The sequence below is a fragment of the Parasteatoda tepidariorum genome, chromosome 7 (assembly GCF_043381705.1).
Source record: "Parasteatoda tepidariorum isolate YZ-2023 chromosome 7, CAS_Ptep_4.0, whole genome shotgun sequence".
Taxonomy (NCBI): Eukaryota; Metazoa; Arthropoda; class Arachnida; order Araneae; family Theridiidae; genus Parasteatoda; species Parasteatoda tepidariorum.
The window spans coordinates 71,667,401-71,690,898 of NC_092210.1; the positions used below are offsets into that span (position 1 = coordinate 71,667,401).

Consider the following 23,498-nt stretch of genomic DNA (forward strand, 5'->3'; position numbering starts at 1 on the left):
TTTAGATTTTTCTTATCTTTTATTTAAGGATGGAAAAAATAAATCTTTCTGCTTGTTTTCCAGTAAAAATTATACATGTTCTCAACCCATGGCGTAAAAGATTTAAAAAAAAAATTCTATGCAAGGAATTGCAGTGAGGCATAAAATTCAACAATTTCTATTGTTCGCGGAAATCCTTATACATCAAGAAGTCCTGTTTGGCAAGTAACTCTTGATCTTTAAACATGTAAATAGGTTGACATATCCTCTTTTTTTCGCTTTTTTTATGTTCATTTATTTCATTTTTATTTTTTTAATATTCAAGGTTAATGATTAGAAACTGAAAGATTTAGTTTTCCCCTCCCCCCTAAATAGTATTATTTTTGGTAACAATGAATTATTATTTGTAAATTAATTTCCAACAAGAAAATGTTTTATAAATCACTCATATTTGTCTTACAGTTGTTGATCTAAATCGTAATATTATTAGTTTAATATAAAGAATGTTTTTCAAAAATAACTTTTTAATTTTGACTCACAGTATAAATTCGATAATTTGTTGCTTTCGCATATCTTATTTACAGCTAATATTTTTTTTAATAAAAATTTTAAATTATTATTATTGATGTTAATTTTTGCATGCTAGTTGCTTGAAAAAGTAAAAACTAAAGTTTTTTTTTTAAAAAATTAATTTTATAGTTAGAACCTAACGGTTTTATCTTGGCAGTTTAGTGACGATAAAAATCACTGTTAAATTCGTGCAATTCTGTGATGACAAAATCACAATTCACAATGTGAATGAGATGGAGTCTCTTAATTGTTTGTGTTTACATGCTTATGCTTGCCTCATGAGTAAGGTGATCTCCGAAGCAAGAAAGAAGTTCAACCCGTAAAAAGTTCTGCTTTGTGTTTGTTCCAGAAAAGGAAAACTTCTTGCTTCAGAAACGGTTTTTGTTTATATTCAGAATAATAAGGCCTTTTTTGTGAGGAAATATTTACATTTTGACTTTAAGCTCGGTTGACAGTTAACTTATCTGCGTCACAAAATGAAGATTTGACTAGTTGTCCATTAAGTTAATGAAGTTCGGTGAAGATAAGAATAATTATTATAGCCGGAATCAGTCAGTCAACTGTTCCGAAAATAACACTTGTCCACATACATAAGATTAAGCTAACATTGCACAAATTATGCTCCTGAGTTATTAAATTATTTGTTCGACTATAAGTTTGAATCGCTAGAAATTGGCGACCCGGATAGAACTTATTAATGAGCCTTGAGAAGATCCGCTAACCGTATTTTGCTTGCTTATCTCTCCGTTAGTTCATCGCTTTGATGCGTAAGTAACTTAATAAAAAAATCGCTCTAAAAACCTTTATTTACTGCTAAGGTTGTACAATAAACTAAACATGTTCCATGCGCAAATAAATCGTATTTATTTCCCTTCTTAATTACATTATAAAGTTGGATCGATGATATTGAGAGCCTTTGCCAACCTTGAATTTGAGACCCATGTAAAATCTTGTTTGTACATAAGTTTTGATCTAATGATCATATTTTCACGTACTAAGATTCAATTTTAATTACTCGAGGAGCTAACCTTAAATATGCTGGCTAACTAGTGTAGAGAAATTTTTTTTCCCCTGAATCTTATTTTTTCTCCCGGCGGATTTAGATTCCTGGCCCTCAAAATTCCTGACCCTAGCAGCAATTTGAGAAATATAATCCTCTTAATATTAATTTTGCTTTGATATTGCTCCATATCTCAAGAACTTTTTAAGCGAATCGAAAACTTTTTGCTTACAGTTATAAAATTCGTTTCAATAATAATAATTTTAATAGTTTCATTAAGTAAAAAAAACAAAAATAAATTGCAAAGATCTTAATAATAATTTTAATAGTAGAAAAAAGTTTGAATAGTATGGTATACAAATTTTTACATCATTTTAAAAAATATAATTGAACAACACACAGTTGAAATTTGACGTGCTGATAGGACCATTTTAAAATAAGTTTATTTTTTCGAAATTTGAATTTGTTAGAAATTTTTTGCTATTAGAAGTGCTTTTTTGCTGTTTTATTTTCTTTAAATATTAATTATTTACCCATTGTTGTAGAAAAATTTATATCGCAGACGTTTTTCCTTCCTACAGACGTTTTCCCTTCCTTTTCGTTTCCTACAGACGTTATAAACTCGCGCAATGTCAAAAGTAATAAAATTAAATAAATTAAAAATAAGCGAGATTAGATGTTGCCAGATATAAATTTTAAAAGTCTGATTGAGAGCTAAAAACTGTTTCCAATGCGAACTCTTACATGCTGTAAGGTTTTCGTTATGTATCGTTAAGAAGTAAAATTACGTCTCATTTATTACTTCTTTTGCGTCACACATTCTGTATTCTTAAGCTTAATTTTTTTTTTCAAAGTGCAGTTGATTAATTTTCAAATCCAGGTAACTTTTCATTTCGTTACCTTTACATAAAATTATAATTTTTGGATAATTTTAAAAGCAAAATTATAATTTTTTACCGATAAAAAAAGAAAAAATCGACGATGAATGAGAGCAACTACGGGGGTTGGTGAGCGATGCGAACAGGGGCGGAGCCTCCTAGTATTTAAAAAAAAGTTATTAAATTTATTGTTTTTTAGTGAAGAAATTAGTTACATATCTCAATGTGAAAAGAACAATTTTCAACAAAAATTTGAAAATTCCAAAATTTTAAAATCCAGTTTTTTCGTTTTTTTACTCAAGAAAATGTTGAGGTAATGGAAACTCATAATTAAAAACATCGCCATGTAAATTAGTGAATAAGGTTTACTAACTTTAGGTGAGTGAATTTGACGCTATTCCAAGAAGTCAAGGAAACAAATGGGTCCTTTCTTTGGAAAATTATAACAAGCTCTCCAGTTGAAGGATTTTAAAGTATCCATTTGTTGAGAGCCGTTAACATAAAAATAGAGCTTGTTAAGTGGAGGGTTTTCGCGCGGGAATTAAGGAAACCCGAACGGAAACATCAATTTCACCCTTTTCCTCTCGGACGGCCTCTTCTCAGATGACCTCCTATATTTTAAGGCTATTTAATTTCATAATATTTCTCGAGATATGTAATTTATTAAAACAATTTATTCATTTAAATAAGTGTTTAGCCGGGAAATCTTATTTAAAGGACTTTCCTTGCTGCAAAATAAATAAAGAGAGAGAGACAGAGTGAATCGGCGGACAGCCTTGCAAAACTATGATTTTTTTAAAATTGATTCAAAATAAAATACAATCAGGGTTTGCTGATATATATCAATGGATATATATCGAACCGTGATGGCTTTGGGGTTAGAGTGTTCGCCATCCATTGTGGGGACCGGGTTCGAATCCCAGCGATGACTGGTCGATACGAACTCCGCATCCGGCTTGCACCGACCACAATAGTGACGTAAAATATCCTCAGTGGTATATAGAATTTTCGGTCAAAGTTTAAATTATCCCTATGTCATCTCAAGATATCTATTATAGACTGCTATAACACATACTATCATTCTTTTTACACTTTATCTCCTTGTAACAATCTAGTTATAGATTGCTCCTACTCCTACTTTCTTATAAAAATCCATTCTTTTGACTATATTTGATTTCAACCACCCTACTTTTTACTAGGGAAGCATGAAATTCCGTGAGATAACCAAGCTAGATCTAACCAATAGTAATGGTTCAGTGTACAGATGTTTGCTTGTAGGTTTTTGGTAAACAGTACTGTTAAAAAATTTTTAAAAAAATGCCGAGTTTAAAAGATGCTATTTGGAACCAATTTGTTTAATCCGAGCTACGTGATCTATTAGAGATTGAATATTTTGAGGTTTGTCAGCTTGAAACGTTTGGTTTCTGCCCAATGGCAAAAATAATTGAGTACATATGTTCTGTATAGTGATTGAAGGTTTTTACTCTTTAGTTGAGATTTAGTTTGAGCTAATTTCTATTGACCTATGCAGAGTAGTATGAGTGTCTCCTGAAATTGTTAACCAAAGCATACTGATAATGTTCTAGAGAATTTCATACATACATATGCCTTTATAATTTGATCGTTAAAAAGCTTTACGAATTCAAAATTTACGATCACAACAGAGTTAGAATTAAAAAAAAGTTTTAAGTATGTTGAAAGAAGCGTTTATGGCATTTGGGCCTTAAAATATCTTATTTTATTGCATTTGAGTGTGACTATAGAAGGAGGAAATCTGTCAGAACTAAAAAAAGTCGGGGAATTTTAATCAACTCCAAGAATAAGAAAAAATGGCTTAATTTAGGTTTGAAGAAGGCTCATTTATGCTTCTAACATTATCGGTGCAAATTTTTAATTTTTTTATGGTGCTTAAAATTGATTCATTTTATGTAAATAAATTGATGTCTAGTGCAGGTGTTTTTTTAAAACCTTATTCCTAGGTATTTATTATATTTTTAACTTATGCTAACTACATTAAATGTTTCCCGTAGTGAGCTATCAGCTACATTCACAGTTCTGTCATCATTATTTACATACAACAAAACAAAAACAAAAAAAGTGTGCGTGTCCTTTACTATCTATTTACTGCTGTTTGCCTAAATGTTTTCGCTTAGCATGTTTGTTTAGTTTATTCTTCTATTCTTGAATTTAATTATTTTGAATTGAATTCTGAAAAGATAATGTGAAAACACTTTTTAAACGAAAACTTATGTCGCACTGAATGATTCATAAGCCATTTGACATTGAATTGTCTGAACATAAGTCATTAAATTCTCATCTAAAAAATATTTGAAATTTCCTTTCGGGGCTAGAGCTATTAATATAAATCGAAACTTTTCCTTGAATTTTTTCTTATTATTATTTAAGCATACCTTATGTTATAGCGTTTAATTACTCCCCACCAAAGTTTGTCAACAAGAGTGGCGCCCAGTCTAATTGGATGACCTATACCTCGGGAATAAAGATAGTAACAGCCATGACCTTATTGATATCTTCTCACTGTAATTATATCCCTCACCCATGTGATGCAATCAATCAATATTCCCTAGGCGCGTATTATCATAAGAAATTACCGCTAAGAAAATTCATCGATTTATGTGGGTCATTCAATTTGTCAATCTTACAATTAAGATAAATAATTCAAATATTTTTCTAATGAATAAATAGTGTTTATGATTAAAAAAAAATTTTTTTTGTTGTTAATTTCGCTCATTAATGTATACGGAAGGCGTATAGATACATTCTCATACAAGAAAATTTTTCTAGCAATTGGCTCTTTTTTTAATTTTTATTTTTTTAAATTTTTTTTAAAAAAGTAATAATAATGGTTATGGATGTGATGTAATCTGGGATTGTATATAAAATAAAATTTTTAAAAAATTCAATAATTGTACCTTGAAAAATTTAATCCCACATTTAATTTTTAAAAGTTTTCTGTAACAGGTAAGTTTGTGGTTGTTTAAAGCTATTTTTACATAAGTTGTGGTTTCATTCATTCCTCTCCTCTTATCTTTAAAGATGCTTTTTACTTCATTTTTAATGTACTTGGAAATTTGCAACTCTTACAAAAAGTAACGCTTTGTGATTTAAAATTAACCATACGTTTCAATATACTTTCAGCGAATCCTTTTCCTCACATTTTTTCTGAAAATTTTTGTAACATGTTATTGAGTCAGTATTTAGGAAAAATGGTATATATGTGGAGTTTTTCTTTTCAAAACTTTGATGTCTTCTATATTGTTTGAGTTTTACTTGAAAGTTACCGTATTAATTTTAAAACGTATCCACTTTTGTTACCATGCAATTTTTATTTTTTAATTATTATTATTTTTTTAATTACTGATTTGAAATTTGGGATTTTTAAGAAATCGTTCTCGGAATTTCGGGATTTTTTTTTATTTGTGCGTACCGGCAACATCTTATGCATATTTCTTACTGTTTTGACTCACATAATTACACAATATGTAAAAAAAATCAATAATATTTTTGCAGGATTAATTGATATTAGTTATTTAGAGTTTTTTTTATTCTATAACTATAAAGGTAAATGGATAAATTATTATTAGGAATTTCGAAAATGGTCTTAAGAATATCGATTTTTTTTTTGTACTCTTTAAATCTTGGAGAGGTTTAGCAGGATTCCATTTTATTGTCATTTTTATATAGATAAATAATGAATTAATGAGTAATTTTGTAATTTCACGACGTTAAATAATTATCAAAACACGTATTTTCTAAAAGAAACTTGTGGCTATTCTTCAAGAAGATGTGGCTTCTGACAAAGTTTGTTCACCTGTTTTTTTTTGTTGTCGTGCATCACGCCGTAATTCAAATCATTTGACTATTCTGGTAAAATTCTAGGAATTCTAAACATTGGGTATTCCAATGTTGTGCTTGATATGGCCTAATTGATATTTCTTCATTTTACTGAGCGTGCTAAAATATCCTTTTGACATATTTTTTTTCCATCTCCACTGAATTACTTATGAAACGCTATTGTACTATTTTCACCCCATTGTTCGACGCGTTTAAAACTTTATTTTCTGTAAAAAATGTCCATTTTAATGTGTCTACACCAAAGCATCTTAAAAAAACTTTTTTTTCCCCTTCACTTTTTTGTTTGTGGAGTTTAAAATTTACTAAGGAAGAATAGACAATAGAATTATTACAAAAAATTGTTTTGTTCAATGTTATGTTATTTTAGTCATCTATTTTTAAAAAGAAAAGTTAAAATTTATTTCTATTTTTTTAAGAAAGAGGGAGAGAGTGAAAGTTCTTAGATAAGTTTTTATTCAGATCTTGTAAGTCATATTATACGTGGGTTTTATTCACTTCCTCATAATAAATTAGTTAATTAGATTGTTTCCTAGGCTATTATAGAATTTCTGTTAATGAGCTAAATTATCGTTTGCAATTTCCTTTTTTTTTTGTTTAAATTCCTGGTACTCACTTGTTATATAATTTTATTTTTTTTATTTTTATTTATGAGGACAAATGATACTCTGACTTAATCATCATTAATTTTTTCAGATTCTGTTTTCGTCAAAAAGTGTGTAAGTTACAACTCATTGTCCTTAGTGTTCAGTTTAAAGTGGTGTGAAATTTTACACATAAAAGTTTTATCTGAAATATTTTAAAGATTGTATATCTTTTAATGAATACATATTTGTTGTGAAGAATACAAACTAGTTTTTTTTTAAAAATTATTTAATAATGTTTTCTTTTCATTAAAAAGTGTTAATTCTTGAATAGAATGACATAGAGAATTCTGTCCGACTCTCGATTTTGAAATCCCGATGTCTTTCATTGCTCAGTTATTATTTATATTCTCGTGAATTTTTGAAATATACCGATATTATTACGGCAAGCGAAATTCGAATCGCGGTTTCAAGAAATCATTCTTTGACAGGCTCGCTTTGCGGCGATATTCTTGTTATCCACGTGTTATATTCGCGTAATTTCACTGACGATCTTTTTTCGGTAGTCACTGCTACGGATTACACGAATTTTAATTTTTTTTGTTGATGTGATGATGATTTACGAAATGCGAAAAAGGAAATGATTAGTTAGAATCTCGCCCATGATATTAGAACAAAAAAAAAAAAAAAAAATTACATATTCATTTAAAAATAAAATACAATTTTATTTTATTCAAATGTTTTTTTTAAGCGCAACGTTTCTGTTTAATTAGTAATACGTATATTTGTTATTATTAAAAGCATCTTGCAGAAAGATATCAGTGCTAGAGAGGTTTGTCGCAGAAAGCTCAAAAAATTCTGCCACAGGGCCTATTGAAAAGAATATTATTTGAAAGTAATATTTAGCCTGCCAATATTGAATATTTTTTTCAGGTGTAATAAAATTTTTATATTTGGTTTTGAATGTATTTTTTAGGATTAATGTGCTTCCTTAAATTAAAAATGCATTTGCATTATTTATTAATTTTTTTAATTTTTCCATACTTTGATTTTAATTACAGCATTTGAAAAGAGGGAAGACAGTGGATGAAATTAGAATTTTAAACTCTGGAGTTGTAAAACTAGGATGGATTCAAGGTGTTTTAGTAAGTCAGCTCCTTTCTTATATTTGTAACTTGCTTTTGCTGTATTTTTTAAAGCTTACTTAATGTTATTATGTACTTATGTTATTATGTACTTAATGTTATTACAGATAGAGATAATTTAGATTTTTGATATTATTATTATATTTTTTAATTGAATTTTATTATTTGAAATGTATTTATTTTGTGTTTCAGTATTAGTCCGACCATAATTACTTTCTGTAATTATGGTCAGCCTATGATAGCTGAACATTTGGATGTGTGCCATGAACTAAGTGGCTATATTTGTATTGTCGAAAAGTATTGGAGCACTAATGGTTTATATGCTATTGATTGTAGTGTGTGGCACATGTATTTAAAAAAAATTTAAAAAAAACTGGTACCAGTTATTTTTATAGCATGTAACCTTGATTTATCTTCATTATAACTTGAGGAGTTTTATAAATGTCTTTTATTTCCACAAAAGAATTTGCAAAGTAAAATATTACAACAACAGAAGAAATATTTAAAAAATTAAAACTGCTCAGTAGAAAAGAAAACTACTTAGAAATTATTTAGAGAAGACTACTTAGTGATCATTAAAGAAATAATGCAAGAAGGGATTTAGATTCAGGATTGGACATTTGTCCGGAGAAACTTACTTTTTCCATGAAAAAAAAAAAAAAAAACGGAAAGAAATTTAAGTAATGAAGTCTAAAATGGCTACAAACAGAGATTAGACATGCTCACCCAGAGTCGAGGTCCAACACAGGCTCTAGTTAATTTACTGAAAAAAGGTTTAGGACTCCAGCAAACTTGGAATCATGATAAAATTTTCATAACTTTTTTTACTATATTTAAATGAGCATTTGGAGCAGTTATTAAGTTTAAAAATCTGAAATTTATTAATTATGATAAAAAGATTTTAATGACTAATTTCCTTATTTAGGCATCGAAGCCAGAGTGGTGAGACTGCGAAATTTGGCTTTTATATGTGTAACTCGGGCAAGCTCTAATTAAACCTATATATCGCGGGCTCGGATTAAAATTCTTCCGGCTCAGGTTGGCTTATACCTCCTAAAACTAGCCCAAACTCATCTCTACTACAGAGAATATATTTAAAATGAACGATATTTCTCTAAACTGAGAATAAGATTTAGTTAAAAATTATAGTTACTACCCATATAACTTTTTTTATTCAAAATAATTTGTTTGTCCATTTTTTTTTTTAAAATGTTAGTTTAAATTCTTTTTAAATTCAAATGATATTTTGTTTGCTTAGTCTTTTCTGTATTAAGCCTATTTGCTTAATTTAAATTTTTTTTTTTTAAAAAAAAAATTCAGTAATATTTTTGTGAAATTTTAAATTTTTTGACATAAGAAAAAAAGTATTAATCAGTACAATTTTATTTTTACTTGAAAGAGTTATTTTCCTAACTGCGAACAAAATGCAGTTAAAACAGTTAAACAGTTAAATGCAGTTAGTTTATATATCAGTTGAATGTTTTAATTTTTTATAATGTTAATTTTTTTATTGTGTTTTTTTTTTTTTTTTTTNTTATAAGTATTTAGTTATTGTTTAAAATTATCATTTATATCTGAATTAAATTTATTACTGTACTGCAGAGGTGCAGAAAGTTTTCTGTCTAATATTTCTCCAGAATTGATATTTTTTTGGTTTGAAATCTTCCCAAAAATTATTGCGCTTTTTTTTAAATTGCAATATTTTTTAAAAATTATATTTTAGAAATTTGGTTTGTATATTATTGAAGTTTTTTGATAATGATTTTTAAAAAACAAAGAAAACTAATTCATTTGATTTCATACAATTCTCGAATTAACTAGCATATGTCTTAAAACTAATATAAATTACATTAAAATAGTTATAATTTATAAAATTGAACTTAAGGTCCCACTCATAAATTTTAAGATATTCAAACTAATATATAAACAAATTGACATATAAAGTTATTTGTGTTATATTTAACATAACAGAAAATATTCTTTTTTTCCTTTTAGAGAGTAAGTTGAAGTGGCATAAGGAATATATTAAAATAAACTTTAACAAATTTATATTTTAAAATTTAAATGATGACATACTTTTCCATTTCTCATGTGCTGTATTTGTTCATAATACTACATTTTTAATGTAGCAAAATAACTATATTTAATCATAGTTAGGAAAATTGAGCAGTCTATTTTTTATTAGACCAAAAATTTCTCCATAGCTGCCTGAATTTGCATTTAACCTCATTCACGATTGGACATATTTTGATCTCCTGCTGTACTGCTTTCTATTCAAAATAAAATATTGATTTTACTAATATAATATTTTACAACTTTTCTTAGTTTTTAATTAAATTTACGTTATGAAATTTTAATTAAGTATTTAGTTAAGTTTTGCAATATTTTGTAAAAATGTAATAACTGGTAATTTGTAAGATCAAGTGTTTCAATTTTTACTCACAAACAATTTTATGTATTATAACAAGCACAAAATAAATTATTGCATCCATTTTAATACATATTGATGTAACTTTGTTTATAGTTACAGATGGTGAGTAAAATAAAATAAATAAAAAGTTAAACTACATTATCAGAGTTTTTGTTATAGTAGTTTGATTTTTACAGACCAATATCTTTGTTTCCAGAGAGAGAAAAAAAGGTGAGAGGAAAAATTAGATTTCACTTAAAATATTTCGCTAAAAATTATAAAACACCAAACTTTTAATTATGCATTTAAAACACATAATTTTAATTTTATATATATTCCCGATATAATAGTTCGTCTGTGAATACTTTTTTATATCTCCTACATGAACCATCTATTACAATTCTACACAATGAAAGTAAAAGCAGATTTCAAACAAGAAAACTATGGTGAATGCATTTGTTAACCCTTTGTAAAGAAATTCACTAAGATTATGAATCCTTATAGGAGACTCTAATTTCCACACAAGGATGCTATACTCACTTCTAATTCTAAGTAATGAAAAGTCTTTTGTACCATAGATTACACTTCTAAGACCACCTAGGAAAAAATAGTTGTCACTCTTTCTGTATTCATGGAAAATTCAAGATATTTCACAACAAACGGGAAAGGTATCGGTAATGGAAGAGTTGTACTAAGACCATAGACTGTGTTAATTTTTTTTAAAAAACATTTTTGAATATTGTTATTACGTTACACAAAATAATGCTAACATGTTTATGATTAATGTGAAAAACTTCATTTTCAGAGATTAAATATGTTTTCTTTAATCTTTTAAATAATTAATCTTAGTTATATTTTCATGCAAATTTATGTAAAAAAAAATTCAAATAAATACAGCTAAATTATTAAGATACCTCTTGTCTTACTTTTAAGAAATGTTTCTTATTAAAAAAAAGTTCTGAAATAACATTTTATTCACAGGTCCGATGTCTGCTAAACATATGGGGCGTCATGCTTTTCCTCAGATTGTCTTGGGTAGTTGGACAAGCTGGAATTGGTATTAAGTTAAATAATATTTCAATCATATTACTGCTACATATTTACTGAATTTTAGTAAAGCATGTTAGGTTAATATTGCAAAATGTTTTTAGTAAAAGAAGCTGTCAAATTTTTTGTTGAAAGTTCTTTTCTTGCTTTCTGTGTAAAGCACACCCAAGTTTTGCAAGTGTGTAAAGAAAAAATATGTATACAATTTTCGTATGCATGTAATTAAATTTAAAAATATTTTTATTTTCAGGCTTAGCAATTATGATTATTCTCTTGGCTACTGTTGTCACAGTTTTGACATCACTATCAATGTCTGCTATTTGTACAAATGGAGAAGTAAAAGGAGGTAAGTGAGATATTGAAAAAAGAAAAACATTACTAATGATAGAATGCTTTGTATTAAAATAATTGCATCTACTTGTATATAAGTTTATTCTCAATAATTGCAGTTACATACAAAACGATAAAAAAAAAGTAATTTTTGATTTTCTAAAAGTATGTGCAGGCATTTATTTATTTATTATTTTTTTGGAAAAAAAAGCAAAGAAAAAGGAAGGCACCCTTTCTTTCTTTGTGATTTTTATATTTTCATATTAGGTACATGCCTATCTATAGGGCATTTGTTATTGTCTCACTGTGTAAGTAAGGTATACAATAATTCTCATATTATATACTTTGCCTAAAAATTCCAATCTTTGTTTACAATTATTGACTCTATTGTCATTTGATTTACTTCCTTCATTGTCGTTTGATTCTAAATAAATAAAAATTGCCATCAATTTTTTGTGAGCAAAGAGAGTAATATATTTGTTTCTGAAAATGTTTTCTTTTATTAAACTGTGTTAATTTCCATGTGCTGTATTCTATTAAAACAAGAATGGCAATTCTTTAATTTTTTAGTTTTAATTTATAACTATTTACTATCATTTATAAAATATATTCACCTACTGTTTGATCAGGGTGAGTTAAGGGTCAGCATTTAAGAGATAAAAGAATGAATAAAATGGAAAGAAAGCATACAGCCCAACTGTTACACCATGAAAGCACATCAACTAGAAAGTCTTGTTAGTTTAAAAGAAATGAAATTAAGCCTATTTTTATCTAAGCAGTTCTGGCTGCTAATTTTTAACAGTGTGAAGTTTTTAACCATGCTCTTTAATTTAAGCTTATTTTTGTTTTAATAGAAATTTTAACATATGTATACTTTCCTTGTCAGATAATTAGAAAATAAAAGTTATATTTTTCTCAGTCATTATTTTAAAATAATTATTTTACAATTAATTATTAATTGCTCTCTCTATTCATACGTTATGTAAAAAACTGTGAATCATTAATTTACGTTTAGTGTAAATTTGAAACAAAATTATAAGACTATAAGATTAATTAGTCATTGGTCTAACAAATATTTGATTTTTTAGGAGGCACCTATTATATGATATCTAGAAGTTTGGGACCTGAATTTGGAGGGGCTATTGGTTTGATATTTTCTTTGGCAAATGCTGTAGCCGTTGCCATGTATGTTGTGGGATTTTCTGAGACTATGGTTCAGTTGTTGAAAGTAAGTTTAATTTTTCTTCTATTTTCACAAATTCAGGATGGTTTGTATATTTATAGTATTTCTTTAACTGGCTGAGCATTTGTAATGCTTGTGCCTAATGGCGCCTTTTTAACTGCTGTTTTTCCTGTTGTAAACCAAATTGCTGTCTTATTGTTCGACGAGAAAGTTGTGTTTTGTAAATATATTTTTAAGCAAATATGCCTAAATTCGAAATGCTTAGTTAGTTAACGTTGTATAATGTTGATTATTTCAGGGGTAATTCACTAATTTTTGATGGCACAGTTTTAATGCATTTCAAAACTTAGTCGTTTTGGAATGCTTATATCATCTTTCTATTTATTTCAAAAAAGATGAACCTTAATAGTTTACAATCACAAACTTATAATAGTTCAAATTTAGGGATCATTTGTTTATTACATTTATTGTTCAGACTCAAAATCTTGTTTCAGTCTTTTGGACATCAAGTAAAGAAGAAATTTAGTATTTTTGTGACTGAAGTTTTTTTTCCTAATATCCGATTGCTAATTTGAAAAAGATGTGAAGGATATACTTATTAACGTTATTGAGTTGTAAATTTTTTCTCTTGTCCATCAAATTGCAGTGAACAAATTGTTTTTCATTCCTTATGCATTTCATTTCATTTATTGTTAAGTATGAAATACTTTTAAATAACATTTATTTTTTAAGTAATGAATTAATATCTTAGTTTTTTTTATTGTGATGATTTTATTTCCAGACTAAGATGCATTACTTTTTCTTGTCATTTGTTTAATTTTGTATACATGTATTTTTTAGTATGTAGATTACATACAAAATAATTTTGAAACAGTTTATTATTGCTTGAAAATAACTATAATTATCAGTTTTCGTTTAAATTTATTTTGATTGATCTTTATATTGACCTATTTTTAAAGTCGAGAAATTCTAAATTACGAAATTTCTCACCTTTTGTGATGCATGTGTGAAATCACACCTTTTTTTAAAAAAATAATTTCTGGTCAACTTGTACTTTTAATTTTTATTTGAAAATATTGAGTATTGCCCATTTTTTATTTGTTTTTATTTTGTTTATTAAAAAAGAAAATTGTGGAGAATTAACGAAATGTACCTCACGAAGCAAAATTTCACAACACTCTTTTTTAGTTATTGATTTTTTGATGAAAATTTTGTCCTAATATTTTTTTTTTTTAACCATTACAAAGCTTGAATTTTTCCTAGAATTGTGAGTTAAGAGTTGACAAATATGATAAATGGGGAGCAATAATTTCAGAATTTAGGAGGGAGATTAATTAAATATGCAAAGATACATATCAGAGACAGGTGGTAATGTATGTCAACAGATGTGTTAACGTCTTTGTGTATTTTTGACTCCCTAGGTTGGCCTTCCAAAGAAAAAATTCTTGAGTTTACGGTAAGGGAGATAAAGAAACATTTGGTGTATTTTAACACAATTCTCTTATGAACATATATATATATATATTTTCATTCAAACATTTGAATACAAATAGTAATTTTTGGCACGTTTTGGTGTACATATTGGTATAAAAATAACCTCATTTTGAAAAAAAAAAAAATTGTTTTTCAAGAAAAGGATAATGGTCTAACAGTTTTTAATTTAATATTTAAATTTTCTTCATTTAATAAACTGATTTTTACCTTATTTCATTGAAAAAATACATGTTGTTGCACATATTTATTTTAAATGTTTGTTATTTCATTAGAATCATGGGCTCTCAATCGTTGATGCTGGAATGCATGATGTGAGAATTATTGGTTGCATAACTGTCATATTCCTATTTGGAATTGCCATTATTGGAACTGAATGGGAATCAAAGGTAAATTTAAAAATAAATTCTGAGAATTTTGAAATTATTTTAATTTTTAATCTATTTTTTTAAAAAATAAATAAATTATAATGCTCAAAAGAATTTCGTTTGTTTCTTGTTAAGTTTGTTGAGAGTTTGAATTTTTTGTTGTGCAAGTTTATTTTCACTGCTAGGTATATATTGTTTAGCAGATATTTTAAAAGTAGTTGAATATGCAACAACTTTGAACTTTGACCACTTTTTTGATTATATTTTCTTAATTTGTATTTTAATGGGTTAAAAACATTTTGGGAAGCTGAGGACTATTTCAGTACAGAAAACTTATATGTAATGAGGAACTCAACAAGAAACTTTAAATGCTTGTTAAATTCAGCCATTCATTGGTATAACAAATTTCAACATAATTAAGCTTAAATTAATTGCTTCCAGATAATATTTATTGAGGAGGAGAAATATGTTTCACTAACATAAAATATTAAGCTGAACAAAATTTTATTATATTTTAATTTTTATTTAAAATATTAAATTCATTAAATAGTGCTTTAAAAGAACTAAATACATTAAATAGTGCTTTAAAAGAACTAAATACATTAAATTTTCATCCTCTGTATTTTCCATAAATTCAAAACAATGTTCTATATTTTATGACTAAAGCACCAGAACATGTTTTAATTGTTTCACATTTTAAATTATTGTTATAAGCAATAATTATACACTGAAAAGCATTTGAGTTTGAACAATTGGTAGAGTATAGTATGTTTTTTTTATTTTTAATATTTTTTCATGCTTCTGAAATTTTTTCTCCTGTTAATGTAATTAAATCCAAGGATAACAGTGGTGCAAGCTATGCTTAAAAGCGTAGAGAGTGGTAATAAAACTACTCAATTTTATTTTCTTCGAGTTAAATAACACGTTCTTAACCGCCAAAGCTTATTTATAATAGTTAGGTATGTATTTCTAGTTCTATATCTTGACGTCTGTATTTTTTAAATTAAACTGTTTATTTAAAATTTTAGTTTTCACAAACAAAATAGTCACCACTTTTTATATTTTTTGGCGCAGCATGTACTCCTAGGATAATTAAAAAAAGTGCTTAATAAAAGAGTACACTCTAATAGATTTATATAATTGTTATAAACAAAGTACTTTGTTTTCCTTGTTAAACAAATCTTATTAAGCATGTGATCTTTATAAGTGATTGTTACTGTATTAGTTAATTAATGTGTTCAATTTTGCTATTTGTAATCTTCTTGAAAAGAGCACAAATATTGGCTTCTTGCACAAATATTGTTATATAAATATATTTTACACTCAAAAAGTGAAACCCCTAATTTCCGTTGTTTGTTTTGTACGTTTTGCTGCTTCTTACACCATTTACTGCTGGTCCGTGAAAATTGCCTATACTGATAATGTTAAATTATCCTTACAAAGTGCACAGACTTTTTCTCTGAGTTCTTTCTTTTTTTAAATTTTTTTTTTTTTTTTTTTTTGTTAGAAAAAAAGAGACAAGTTTATTAGTTGTTTGAAATTGTTCATACATTCTTTCAATTCTATCTTGTTATGTGTTCCTTTTCTCTGTGAGAGGGGATTTCTTTCCTAAGTCAAGATCAGAAGGGTTCTGGAATGGGTGAAACATAGAAGGAAGTATGGAAACTTAAATTGCAAAATTTGTGAAATGAAATTTTTTTCAAGCAAGCTTTGAATATTTGAATAATCCATTTGAAGAACGTTATACTGAACAACTGGTGCAGTAATCATTTCTTCTTTTTTCTGGTGACCTGCAAGATGCTTCTAAGACAAAAATAAATGCTCTGGGTGCTCTGAATTTGATCTCTTGCAGTGTTGCATAGTATCAACTAAAATGCATTACAAATGGGTTTAACAAAATAGGTGTCTCAGTATTCAACGGGAACATTGGCCTTTCTGAATAAAATTGTGTGGCTGAAAATCTTCCACTATTGATGGTACGCATATTGAGTGTAACACTAGTCCCTTTCCTTTTCAATTTCTTCAATATCTGATTTAATGCCTACTTCTGATGATAGTAATGAAAATGACAAAGATGAGTAGAAAATATCGGAGGTTATACACACAACAGATGAAAAATTTTAAAGCTAAAATCTCTCAGACAATATTTATTTGCGAATGTAAACCAAAAAGCAAATTTGCAAACAATAAGTATTGAGAGGGATATTGTTGAAATTGTATCTAAAAATAAAATACAAGAAAAGATTGCAAATTCTTTCTAATAGTTACTCTGGTAAGTGTCAATTTATGAAAAATAGGCTTAGATTTTTTTTTACCCTTATTCTATGCTTTCCAGCTTCATGCCTTTTTTAATGCTAGTTTGTCGGAAAACCTAAAATTAGGGTTCTACTGTATATATTAGAAGAGCTTAGTTGAAGAACCGGCTAAATGACACTTTAATAAATTTGAATAAATGAGCGCTAAATTTTATACGTTCCTCTTTTTTCTTTTTTTATTCAATCATATTTTTAGTATGTTTGTGAAGGCATAATGCATAAAATTTTTGGAGTCTATTTATTTCATTCTAACTTTTTTAAAAAGGAAAATTTTTAATGTTTTTCCTCGAATATAATTTTTTTGAAAAGGTGAAATATGGTAGTACATATATTTAGGCTTATATTCATAGAATAAAACTTTAGCAACCTTAATTTGATACAAACTGGTATCAAGTTTTATCCAGCCTTGCTAGTCTGAAAGGCAATCCAAAAAGATTTGTATATTGCCTCTTTTCAGGCTCAAATGGGACTCTTGGTAATTCTTCTAGTGTCTATGTTAGATTTTGTGATTGGTTCTTTTATTCCTCCAAGTGTAGAAAAGAAGTCTTATGGATTTACTGGATGGGACTGTGAGTATTTTTTTTCTTCTTTATGAGTTTTAATCCTTCAGACCTAATCACATGCCTTGAACCTTTAGTTCCGAGAATACTTAGATTTTTGAAATGAGAAGAAATTAAAGATTTTAAATTGGTTGAAACTTGATTCATTAAAAACCATTCATCATTAGTATGATTATAAAAAAATTACTCCTTTACAATCCTACTTAAAAATTAATCTTTTTTGAACAATATGTTTGATACATTAAATATGTCACTTACTGAGAAAATCCTCTATTTTATTTAAGAATTCTGAATGTTCTCTCATATTTGTTGTAAAATGTTTTGAAATTATTGTCTGGCTCTTTTATCCCCCCACATAAATGCAGTGCAGAATTGCACGTAATTATGATTATATTTATTCTGGGGAAAAAATACCTGTTTTTACAGATTATTTCATTCTTTTCAAATTCACACCATATTTTTATTCTTTTTCAAATTCTTTATTTCCTCGAAAATCAAATCAAAAAGAAATATTTTTTTTTTTTTTTATCAATTTAAATGCAAAGACTCTTTTTTAAAATAAAGATAATTCTAGTTTGATTGATTTAAAATTAATTTCAAGGCATGGAAACCTAATTTATACTAAAGCAATTCATTAATCAATTAAATTTAAAAACTTAATAAATCTAGAAAAAATAGTTAATTTTAATTCATGTTTATATTATTATTTTCTTTCATTCTTAAAACATACAACACTCTAAACTTAATGAGTGGAATTTGCCTCATTTTTATTATAAATTTTAAAAAATTTCATTTTTTATTTAGCGGAACACTTTAAAATAAAAAAAATTTTTATTGATAGGACATATGTTTTAAACTAAAAGGAGCATTTAGACTACTAAGCAAAACTAACTTAATATTGAAAAGAAGTTATACTATTTAAAACGTTGTGTTCTAAAGCAGATGAATGAGGTGAATACAGAATTATAGTTTGATATTGTTTGATATAATTTAAAAACATATGTTTTAAAAGTTGATTTAGAATTGATTATTATTTGGCAAGAGTGATGAGTAAATGAGTTGATTATTAACTTTAATTTACAAAAGTTGATTTGGAATAAATGGTTCCTGCAGTTCAGTCTGTAAAGCAGGTTGATTTCAGTTTTTTATATTTTCAGTGTCTCTAAAAATATTTAAGCTATATAAAAAAAAAAAAAAACTTTTACCAATAAGTATAGAATTAATCCAAAAATAGTTCAATAAAAAAAAAAAAAAAAAAAAAAAAAAAAAAAAAAATATTTAATTCAGTGATCTACAGCATTTTCGATTATAAGGATACAGTTTTTGAAACTAATTTAAACAATGTAATATTAAATTACTAAGTATGAAATTGATTGAACAAATTTTATTTTTAAATATCCTTTTTTCTAGAACTATTTTACTGGTTTCATTCAAATTACATATCTTTTAACTCAATATTTCTCTTCAAATGTAGTCTATTGTTTTAATGTTATTTTTTATCATTTTTAATGCATTTAAATAAAAGGGTTTTTGTAACCAGTTATCCATAAAAATATTTTTTGAATATCTTTCATTTCATTATAAAAAGTTCAGTATTTTCTTGTTGAGAATAGTTTTATAAAATTTTAGTGGATGTAATGCAAGAAAATTTTGGACCTGCATTCCGTCAAGGTGAAACATTTATATCTGTGTTTTCTGTTTTTTTCCCTGCTGCCACAGGAATTCTGGCTGGTGCTAATATATCAGGAGATTTGGCTGTGAGTATAGTCTATCCTTTTATTGATGTTTGTTAATTGTATTATATTAAAAGATAAAGTACTTAAATGTTATCTCCCTATCAAATGTGTAACCATCTGCTTCAGTACCCTGTGAGAGTTTATTCTAAGCTGTATTATAATCTAATACTAAAATATTTTGAGCTGTACTATGAACAAAAAAAGGAAATGAATCATTACTTGTAACTTTATTTAATTATCACTTTTTAAGTGCAAGATTTTATGTTAATGGTTAAGCAGGGGCATAAAATTTCACTTCTAAACTTACTAACCAAAATAAAATCATTGCTTGCCACTATTTAATTTCATAAAATTGTTTACAGATGTGGTAAGCAGAATTGTTTTGTTTTCAAAACCATAAAAAAAAGTTGAAAGGTAGAATGTAATTTGTAACAATAATAGAATCAAAATAAGGTTGTCTTAAGATCTCAATGTTTTCAGAAGATATGATTTTGTAAATAAAAAGTAGATGAAAGTTTTGTTCTAAGTGGGAGAAAAATTCAGATGCTTCATATCTTAAAACTTCCATATGTTGCTTCATTGAGGTACAATTATCTAAGCGTATATAGTTTAAATTAAATATGAACATTTTGAATCGAAGAACATACTTGTCAACCTTAAATATATGATGTTTATATTATTTTTTTTTATTAAAATAAGTGCATGTATAAGTTAGTGTGTATGTTAGTATATACGAGATAATATTGTTATGCACACAATTTTCATTAAAATATCTTGTTTAGGTTTAAAAATAAAGCTTGAAACACGATATATAACTTAACTAAAGTTTAAAATATGATTTGAACAGCTAGTATGCGTTTAGGTGATATGGGGGGAGGTAAAGAATATGTTTAAGTGCATCAAAGAGAAGGAGTTCAAAAGTTATGGAAAAAAGTGTAATCAATTATGGATAGGCCCTAACGAATTATGCTTTTTTTTTTATCTCATTCAAAATTTTCATTCTGAAGTTATTCTTAATTATTTGCATGAATGCAGAAAAGTAAATAATAATCTTGACTGTTTATGCTCTATGGGTCAAAAAAATTATTTCGATAGCTTAGAAATTTTTTGCTCTTATTTTTTGTTAGTAGTTTGTTGAACAGCAGAAATGTACATTGCTATGCGCCTCAATAAATCCTTGGAACAACAATCTTTATCCTTTATTGTTGTTATATTTTTCTTTTGTTGTGAAAAAGAAGTTGGGAAAAGATGATGGGAGCTAGCTGATATGACTAAAGAAAAAAAACTCTGCTCTTTATTAAATAAAGGAATGAAAGTGTACCTTTCAAATCATTAGGTGTTAAAAAAGAGCCTGAATGTAACAAATTGAAGATTTCTTGAAGAAAAGAAAGCATAGTGAATCCAGTTCTTTTGTGACTAAGCCCCAAAATGCGAAGCTAAATGGCAAAAGTAATTTATATTGTTTGAAAAATACTTGGAATCCACTTTCATTTACTAAATGCCAACATTTGTTGAACCATTTGGAATTACTGTCATATGATCAGGGCTGATTGTGCTCCGGAAAAAATCCAGATTTCCAGAATTTTTGCTAACAGTGATCTGGAAGTTTCCGGAGATCGAATATCCAGACCCTTCAAAAATTCATTGATCAGAGAAGTTTCCGGAAATCAAATTTTCAAAGGTGGAACTTAAAACACAGTTTATTTTATTTGTTTGTAAAAGAGAGCCAGAGAGATACTTTATAATCTTATATTCATGATTGATATTCATTTTTTATCAGTAAATAGTTGTTATAATCATAAACTCAAGAAAGAAAGACATATTTGTAAATTTTAATTACTTCTCCAGGTAATCATAGGTATATGTAAATGGTATAGGTATGCGTAAAATTTTAAATATATTTTAAGTAGACTAACAAATATTGAGAAAAAAGGGGGAAAAAATGGGTTTTTTTTAAAAAAAAATTTTTGACTTAAGAAATTTTCCGGAATTTTGACTTGGGCTTACAATCACCCCTGTATGATTAGTTTGGTAAAGTTTGTGATGGAGTGCAGGTGGTTAAATAGAATTGAAAATTTGCTTATTTGTAATGATAAATTTAATCTAATCAACAATATATTCGAATTAATAAATTATTTAATTTAATAGCAGTTTTACAAATTAATCTCTAATCAAAAGGAAATAAAAACAAAATAACTATTAGCTTATTTTAAATTTTTGTGGTTGATTTTGTACTATTTAAAAAAAGTATTATTGATTAATTATCATATATTCAGTTGTTTATAAACGAACACTTTTGTTACTATACATGAATTTATTACTATAAAGAATAGCTTTAAAGTAATATTTTCACGCTGAAATAGATTTGAAACATTTTATGTGGAACAAAATATCTCCTAACATCTCCTTGTTGTAGGTGCAACATATTTATCAACAAAACTAGTGATCCATTAAAATAGCTCAGAGACTCATGTTTAATTTATATAATGTTAAACAAAATAAGTTAAATAAACAATTAAATACAAACCAAAGTATAAACTATTTTTTAAAAATTGTTTTTAAAAACATATATTTTTATCCTGTTGAAGAGCATGGCAGAAAAAGAAATAGCAAACTTGCATTCACATTTTCGTTACGCAAAATACAAAAACTTGTAAATTTATATAAATGCAAGAATTATTTATTTATTATATTAAATGCTTATATTAAAATATGTCTGAAAAGAAATTAATTTATTTAAATAAATTTTACGCATAGAAAAATATTATTTGTTTGCTGAAAATATTATTTTCATTGCAGTCAAAACAATTGTCCACTTTAGCACTTAGCATGTTTTACTTAAAATCATACAATGTTGTACTAAGATTTTCAGTTGATTTTGCATTTACATTTCTCCAGTAAACTTCTATTTACATAATTAAAAGGCTGTCTCATTTGACAAAAAAAATTTCAATTACAATAATTGTCATTTTTGATTAACTGAACAATTTTAAGTAAATCTTTTTGAATTAATCTTTTTTTCACTTAAAAACTATAATTGTGTAAATACACAGTAAATTTCCTATGCAAAATATGTAGAACATATTTTTAAATTAAAAGAAACTCTCAAAGTTTTGCACATTTGGTCTTCTTCAAAGAATTGAAATTATAAGTTATCACAGAGTTTTCCTTTCTCTATGGAAAGATTAATTATATATATAGAATATAGATATTACAATATTTTATCATGTCTTTGATAAACATTTAAAAAAAAATGAACAAAAATTGATTAAAAGATTTAAATCTTTTGGCAGTCATAATTAAATAGTAGCTCTACATTTTGGAATTATAATGTTGTAATTGCAGTGCTTTTATAAATAATTATATAATTTCCTGTGCTAGTTATGTAGGTTTTTCCAATTATTGACTGCATGGTGTGAAGCTACACGTTAACCATTTGAGGGCTGTATTTGGCCCCCAGTCAATCCCTAGCACACATCTATAATTTTTATTTGTCTCGTGTCTCAAAAAACATTATCTATGTAAATTCTGCTAATGTTTTAATGTCTTCAACATACTAATTTAAAAAGTCTTTTAAATTACTTTAATTATATAATATATTTTCTGTTTGTAATGTTCTTGTAAACTAAATGTAAATATTTCTTCAGGATCCTCAGACTGCTATTCCCAAAGGCACTGTTCTTGCCATTGTGATATCGTCTATCAGTTATATATGGTTTGCTTTCACTGCTGGATCTGTTTACTTACGCGATGCTAATGGAAATGAAACTCTTGCAATGAACGGCACTGACATGATTAGGAACTGCACTTTTGGTCCTGATGGAATGTGTCCTTATGGCATGATGAATTTCTATGAAGTATGTTCAACTAGTTTTCAACATTTTTTTAAAAGCAAGTTATTTAAGTATGGAAGGGTCATTATTTTTTTATAGTGTATCTCAGACCTCTAATTGGAAGTTAGGGAGAGTCTGATATATAACCATCTTGTATATGTAGCACATGCACACTTAATCTGTTATGGTTATAAGA

At 26.8% G+C, this 23,498-nt stretch overlaps 1 protein-coding gene across 1 annotated transcript in view; it reads left to right on the forward strand.

Moving 5' to 3' along the window:
- LOC107440022 (solute carrier family 12 member 2) overlaps window positions 1-23,498 on the forward strand; it is an 86,110-nt gene that overhangs the window by 35,103 nt on the left and 27,509 nt on the right. Inside the window, exons 2-9 of the mRNA XM_071183816.1 lie at window positions 7,946-8,029; window positions 11,421-11,496; window positions 11,737-11,832; window positions 12,905-13,044; window positions 14,766-14,879; window positions 17,631-17,742; window positions 19,363-19,490; window positions 23,117-23,326. Of these exons, the coding sequence (XP_071039917.1) occupies window positions 7,946-8,029; window positions 11,421-11,496; window positions 11,737-11,832; window positions 12,905-13,044; window positions 14,766-14,879; window positions 17,631-17,742; window positions 19,363-19,490; window positions 23,117-23,326 (960 nt within the window). The remainder of the gene's footprint in view (window positions 1-7,945; window positions 8,030-11,420; window positions 11,497-11,736; window positions 11,833-12,904; window positions 13,045-14,765; window positions 14,880-17,630; window positions 17,743-19,362; window positions 19,491-23,116; window positions 23,327-23,498) is intronic.